Below are 7010 nucleotides of genomic sequence, written 5' to 3'. Positions count from 1 at the left end.
GGGCCAGGTGCAGTAGCTCACACCTGTAATCCCAGGATTTTAGGAGGCTGGGAGTTTGAGACCAGCCTAGTCAACATAGTGAGACCCCCATCTCTATTTGAAAAAAAAAAAAAAGCCAGGTGTGGTGGTTCATGCCTGTAATCCCAGGACTCTGGGAGGCTGAGGTGGGCAGATCACAAGGTCAAGAGATTGAGACCATCTGGCCAACATGGTGAAACCCCGTCTCTACTAAAAATACAAACATTAGCTGGGCGTGGTGGTGTGCACCTGTAGTCCCAGCTACTCGGGAGGCTGAGGCAGGAGAATTGCTTGAATCCGGGAGACAGAAGTTGCAGTGAGTCAAGATCAGGCCACTGCACTCCAGCCTGGTGACAGAGCGAGACTCCGCCTCAAAAAAAAAAAAAAAGAAAACACAAAACCACCAGCTGGGTGGCCTAAACAACAGAAATTTGTTTCTTAGCCTCTTGCGAGATTGGGAAGTCTAAGATCAAGGTGGCAGCAATGTAGGTTTCAGTCTGATACCTCTTCTCTTGGCTTGTAGGTGGCCACCATCTCACGGTGTACTCACGTAACCTCTTCTTTGTTTGGGCAGGGACAGTGAGCAAGATCTCTGGTGTCTTTTTAGAAAGGCACTAATCCTATTATGTCAGGGCTCTATTCTTATGACCTCATCTGACCTTAATCACCTTAAAGGCCCTATCTCCAATACAGTCACATGTATTGAAGGGGTTAGGGCTTCAATATATGAATTTTAAAAATAAATATTAGTAATATGCACATGATTATGAATATAAACAATTCAGTCCATAGCAGTAAGACTACTTTTTTGTTTTTTGAGATGGAGTTTCACTCTTGTTGCCCAGGCTGGAGTGCAATGGCGCAATCTTGGCTCACTGCCACCTCTGTCTTCTGGGTTCAAGCGATTCTCCTGCCTCAGCCTCCGAGTAGCTAGGATTACAGGCATGCACCACCATGCCCAGCTAATTTTGTATTTTTAGTAGAGATGGGGTTTCTCCATGTTGGTCAGGCTGGTTTCGAACTCCTGACCTCAGGTGATCCGCCTGGCTCGGCCTCCCAAAGTGCTAGGATTACAGGCATGAACCACCACGCCCAACTAAGACTAATTTTTTAAGGAGAATACAGCTTTATATATAATACTCAAGTTATATAGCTGAAAGCACAAATCAGAATAAATAATTAAAGAACTTTTTGGATAACTTAGGAGAATGACTTTATGTAGACCCTTTGGAACTTTTCCCCTACTGGAACATAAGCTCCATGTGGGCAAAGGTTTTTGTCTTTTCTGTTCATTGCTAAATCCTCATGACTAGAATAGTGAATAGCACATAACTGGTGTTCACTATTTATTGAATACATGATTGAAGGTTTTTTCTTTTTTGGAGCAGGGTGGCCCTATATCAGAGCTTAGGAGCCACAGATCATTAAAGCACATTGCCTTAATTGAGTCTTGGCTCTATCACTTACTGTTTTTTACCTTGGAGTAGTTACTTTAGCTCTGTGTGCCTTAATTTTCTCCTCGCAAAATGAGTATTTTAAGGTTGTAAAAATTAAATGAATTAATAGGCTAAAACCATTTAGAACAGTATTTAGTACATAGTACATAGAAGTAGGTACCTTGAAGTTGGTTATAAACGTTAGATATTATTTTGCATATATAGCTAATTCTCCTTTCTATGTATGTGATTATAATCTAAGAAAATACTCTGTAAAGTCAGTAATATGGTACATTTTTTGCCTTTTCTTTCAGGAAGAAAAATTGAGGCATGGAGATAGAAAGACTGTAAATTGTGATAGCCAAGGGCTGGATCCCACTGGATTAGTCAAAGTAGGACAATATGCTTACATCTTCCTGCAATTGTTTATTAACTTGAGTTTTCATTCTTCACTTAATCAGTGGTTCATAAGCTATGAATCTAGGTTGAGCCCCTACATTCCCATGTGCAAAGAACATTATAAAATCACTAACATGTGGAAATACACGGTCTCCTAACTTTTGGGGCTGTTGCTACTTTTAAAATACAAATTTATTTGTATTATCCTTTAGTCATTAGGTATTTTCTGAAGCAATGGAAGCTGAAAGTATAGAAATTACACGCAGAATCTTCTACATTTGTGGATGATGTAAAAGGAGTCTATTTTTTTTAAATATCGGAAAACAGTGCTTTAGGGGCTTCTAATATATAAGGAAATTATTGTAATTTCACATGCAATATGTTCTAAATCTTGATCTCTTAATCAGAATCGTAAAGAATCTCTCTTCTAGGTTTGCAGTTAACGGTGAAAACCAAAAACTCCACATTTGGCTGGATAGTGAGTGGAGGGGGTTGGAGGCTGCCGCAAGGTAAACTACAACTCCCAGGATTCTTTGGTGGGCGCTCTGGGAGTTGTAGTTTAGTCCCACCTTGGCCCCTCCCTCCCTCCCTCCCTCCCACCATCTCCACCCCCGCTCTGGGCTCACGCCCTGGATAAGGACGGTGCGGGGGCGGTTGTCTGATGACAATTTCATTCTCGTTTTGTCATTTTTCTCATTTAGCTCATTTTTGTCATTTTAGTCCATTGTTAGGCATGCTCAAGGACAACTCCTCCGGAGAGCGGTCGTGGCGGAGGAGGGGCCGGGAGCGTGCGTTAACCCGGAAGAAGTGAACCAGGAAGTGAACGTGATCGCGGGTTTGTCGGGCTGAAATGTGGCGGGTCTCGGAAGGTTCCGACCTCAGTAAAGAGAGCTAACGTGTATTCTTCTTTTTCTTAGGTACTCACAGTTCTTTCCTGATCTTCCCCGCCGCCTCCTGTATTGCCTCTTTATGGAATCACTCCATATACTGAGTTACACAGCATGATTTGCCCGTGCTGCTGCCCCGCGGGCTGTAGCTTCTGACCTGCCTACACTCAGAACTTTCCCCAAAGCATCAGAGTAATACTGTTAACTGTGATGGGTAATGGAGAAGTCGTGCTGTTCTCAGGTGTAGTTAACCTTGGAGAGTAAACATCTTGTTTTGTTTTGTTTTCCTTAATGTTGAGATTCATGACCTTGAAAATTATGCATTCTACTACTGTTCCTAAAATGGAAATTTTAGCGATAAGTATTCGTACAAACATATATTTGTCATCCTTTTATTCTGTCTGTTAGCAAATGGATACACTTTCTCTAGCGTGCTTGAAATACGGGGGTGGTGGAGTGTAACGTTTGTGACAGCTGGCCATTGGTGCTTTCTTCAACAGTTCTTTTAATAATGTGATGCAGTATCCTAAAATCTATCAGTAGAACTCTGGAAACTGAATATTTTAAAGACCATTCTGAATGTTTCATTTCCTAGGTGATAATGCTAAGTTAACAGACTTATAGTGAACAAATAAGCTAATATATCAATGCAACTCCTAGCATAGTAGGATCACTGGAGACAGTAAAGTTTGATTTTGATAAATGTTGATCCTTCTTTTTTTGAGTTGAGTCTCACTGTGTTGCCCAGGCTGGCCTTGAACTCCTTGGCTCAAGTGATCCTCCTGCCTCAGTCTCCTGGGTAGCTGGGACAATAGGTGCATGCTACTGTGCGTGGCTTGACCCTTATTTCAACTTTGAACCTTAGAGTTTTTCTTAGAACACTTTATATTTTCCCTTTCTTACTCAGTAAGACCATTGTGTACTTTTGTTAGCTCTTGATTATCTCTGTTGGAGGGGAGGAGAACAGAAAATTATTGTACACAGCCAATTTCACCTAACCTGTAATTTTTTAAACTAATTTTTTTATGATTATGAAAGTATTCCATGCTACATGGGCAAGAAACTTGGAAAACACTGAAAAGTAGAAAAAATAGCAAGCAAAAGGTATTCACAATCTCACAACTAGAGATCATTTTGTTAACATTTTGGTATATTTCTTTTTTTTTTTTTTTTTTGAGACAGCGTGTTGCTTTGTCGCCCACGCTGGAGTGCAGTGGTGCGATCTCAGTTCACTGCAACCTCCACTTCCCAGGTTCAAGCGATTATCCTGCCTCAGCTTCCCGAGCAGCTAGGACTACAGGTGTGTGCCATCACGCTCAGTTAATTTTTTTGGTATTTTTAGGAGAGATGGGGTTTTCCCATGTTGGCCAGGCTGGTCTCGAACTCCTGACCTCAGATGATCTGCCCGCCTCGGCCTCCCAAAGTGGTAGGATTACAGGCGTGAGCCACTGCGCTCAGCACATTTTGGTATGTTTCTTATTTAACTTTCTTTTTAAAAAATACTCTATGTGCTTTTTTTTTTTTTTTTACATGTATACCTTATATTGTAGAATATTTTTTAAATGTAATTGAGATTCTATTTTGTTCCTTGCCTTTCTTGCTTAATATAGTTGTCCCATTTAATATAATTGTAGAGCTTTTCACCAGCCCTACTTTCTTGGTCTATTAATACTTGAACTTTTCTTCCTTTAGGATCTCAGCTAAATGGGAAGCATTTTTGAAAAGAGATTGCACAATTGAGAGTGAAAATTACTGAGTTCTGAACAGGCAACTTATATTCTATTACCAGCTCTGTCTCCATCCAGCCGACTGAATAGTCGTGATTAAGTTACTTGACTTCCTTGGATATCTAGATCCTTAAAGTTAAAGAATTATACAAGATAATAATATTTTCTTCAAACTTTAGAAAATGACTTTATGAACCGCCTTAAGTTTGTATGTTTTCATAGCTTTCAAGAGCTTGTTTACACACTCAATTCTAGATTCTAGATACTTTCTAGAAAATAACTGACTTAACTCATTCAATTGATATATTTGTTAGTTGTACTCCTACTCATATGCTTCAGTTAATTATATATGTTGAACAGGTAGGAAGCAGTGCTGTTTTTATTTATTTTAATATGTTATTCATACATTTGAAGAATTATGTTATTTCTGTAGGCAGCTGAATTTTTTTTTTTTTTTTGAGACAAAGTCTTGCTCTTGTCCCCCTGGCTGGAGTGCAATGGCATGATCTCGGCTCACTGCAACCTCTGCCTCCTGGGTTCAGGCAATTCTCCTGCCTCAGACTCCTGAGTAGCTGGGATTACAGGCGCCTGCCACCACGCCCGGATAATTTTTGTATTTTTAGTAGAGACAGCGTTTCACTATGTTGGCTGGGCTGGTCTCGAACTCCTGCCCTCAGGTGATCCGCCTGCCTCAGCCTCCCAAAGTGCTGGGATTACTGGCGTGAGCCACTGCTGCCGGCCGGCAGTTGAATTTTAAGACTGTGGAGCTGGCTGAGGCAGTAAATGAAACAAGATTTCTTGATGTTCCTTCCAGGTTTATTATGCATGTATCTTTAGAGCTGATTTTTTTTTTTAAAGACTGTGTTTATTGTATTTCAGATGCTGAGATGAATCGTCACCTGTGTGTTTGGCTTTTTAGACATCCATCTCTTAATGGTTACCTCCAGTGTCACATCCAGCTCCATTCTCATCAATTTAGACAGATACATCTTGATACAAGGCTGCAAGTTTTTAGACAAAACAGGAATTGCATTCTTCATCTGTTAAGTAAGAATTGGTCCAGGAGATATTGCCATCAAGACACCAAGATGCTCTGGAAGCATAAAGCACTACAGAAATATATGGAGAACCTGAGTAAGGAGTACCAAACACTTGAGCAATGTCTGCAGCATATCCCTGTGAATGAAGAAAACCGAAGGTCCTTGAACAGAAGGCATGCTGAGTTGGCACCTCTTGCAGCCATTTACCAAGAAATTCAGGAGACTGAACAAGCAATTGAAGAATTAGAATCAATGTGTAAAAGTAGGTAAAAGATACTTATGTGTCCTGCATAAGGGCTATGAAAAAAAAAACCACACACTTACATGCGTGTGTGTAAGTACAGATTTGATTTTCTAAGTTAAAGCTTTATTGAACTTAGTCTTTGTTTTTTTTTTTCCCACAGAAGCAGGGTCTCACTTGTTGCCCAGGCAGGAGTGCAGTGACTCAATCGTAGCTCACTGTAACCTGTAAGTCCTGGCCCCCCACTTCAGCATCCTGAGTAGCTAGGACTATTGTGCCAGGGCTTTCCAAAGCGATATGATTATAGCCACCGAGCCACTGAGGCTGGCCTGAACTCAGTCTTTTAAAAAAACCTACAAGTAATAAGCTCAACACTTGGAAAGAACAGGACTCTGTACCCAGAGTATTTGACACACTTTAGCTACTAAAGATCAATGTACTAAGTAAACAGGCTCCTCGTGGTACTTCCCGTGGTCTCAAGGTCTGGGAGACAAAATGTTGGTCTTTTCAGAAGCTTTATTTTATTGAGCAGACCTTTATTGAACACTGTACCTACATACTAGGGCTACATATACAGTTCCTACCCCATCAGTGGGCTTCTATGGTCCAGTGAGAGAAACTTATTTAAGTATTGTTTATAATGTGAGACCTGCTCTACTAGAGGGAGGCACAGTTTCATGGGAGCAAAGAGGAGAGGGCACTCAAACTAGCCTGGATTGATTGGGTAAAGCTTCCTGGAGGGGACTGCGCGTTAGTGGAGCCAGGAAGGAAGCTTTTATTTTTTATTTTTTATTTTATTTTATTTTTTTGAGACAGAGTCTTGCTCTGTCACCCAGGCTGGAGTGCAGTGGTGCAATCTCGGCTCACTGCAACCTCTGCCTCCTGGGTTCAAGCTATTCTCCCACCTCAGCCTCCCAAGTAGCTGGGACTACAGGCCCCTGCCACCATGCCCAGCTAATTTTTTTTGTATTTCAGTAGAGACGGGGTTTCACCATGTTGGCCAGGCTGGTCTCAAACTCCTGACCTCAAGTGATCCACCCACCTTGGCCTCCCAATGTGCTGGGATTACAGGCATGAGCCACCATGCCCAGCCAGTACTTTATTTCTTTTCATTACTGAATTATATTCCATTGTATGGATATACCACATTTTATTTATCCATTCATCAGTTGATGAACATTGAGTTGTTTCCACTTTTTGGTTATTATAAATAACAATACTGTGAACTTTTGTGTACAAGTTGTTTTGTGGACATAGATTGC

At 41.0% G+C, this 7010-nt stretch overlaps 1 protein-coding gene across 7 annotated transcripts in view; it reads left to right on the top strand.

Moving 5' to 3' along the window:
• Positions 1-2402: 2402 nt before the first annotated feature.
• MTRF1 (mitochondrial translation release factor 1) overlaps positions 2403-7010 on the top strand; it is a 49764-nt gene continuing 45156 nt past the window's right edge. Inside the window, exons 1-5 of one of the 7 annotated variants that reach the window (XM_063792482.1) lie at positions 2467-2495; positions 2574-2688; positions 2771-2981; positions 4083-4207; positions 5347-5769. In XM_063792482.1, the coding sequence (XP_063648552.1) occupies positions 5355-5769 (415 nt within the window). In that variant the 5' untranslated portion in view covers positions 2467-2495; positions 2574-2688; positions 2771-2981; positions 4083-4207; positions 5347-5354. Of the gene's footprint in view, positions 2984-3922; positions 4041-4082; positions 4208-5346; positions 5770-7010 lie in introns of all 7 variants that reach the window. The other 6 variants (XM_063792478.1, XM_054664902.2, XM_063792479.1 and 3 more) reach the window with 6 other exon arrangements.

This window comes from Pan troglodytes, chromosome 14 (genome assembly GCF_028858775.2).
Source record: "Pan troglodytes isolate AG18354 chromosome 14, NHGRI_mPanTro3-v2.0_pri, whole genome shotgun sequence".
NCBI classification, from domain to species: Eukaryota; Metazoa; Chordata; class Mammalia; order Primates; family Hominidae; genus Pan; species Pan troglodytes.
Note: the sequence above shows the minus strand (reverse complement) of the source record. Positions and strands in the feature narration are given on the sequence as shown.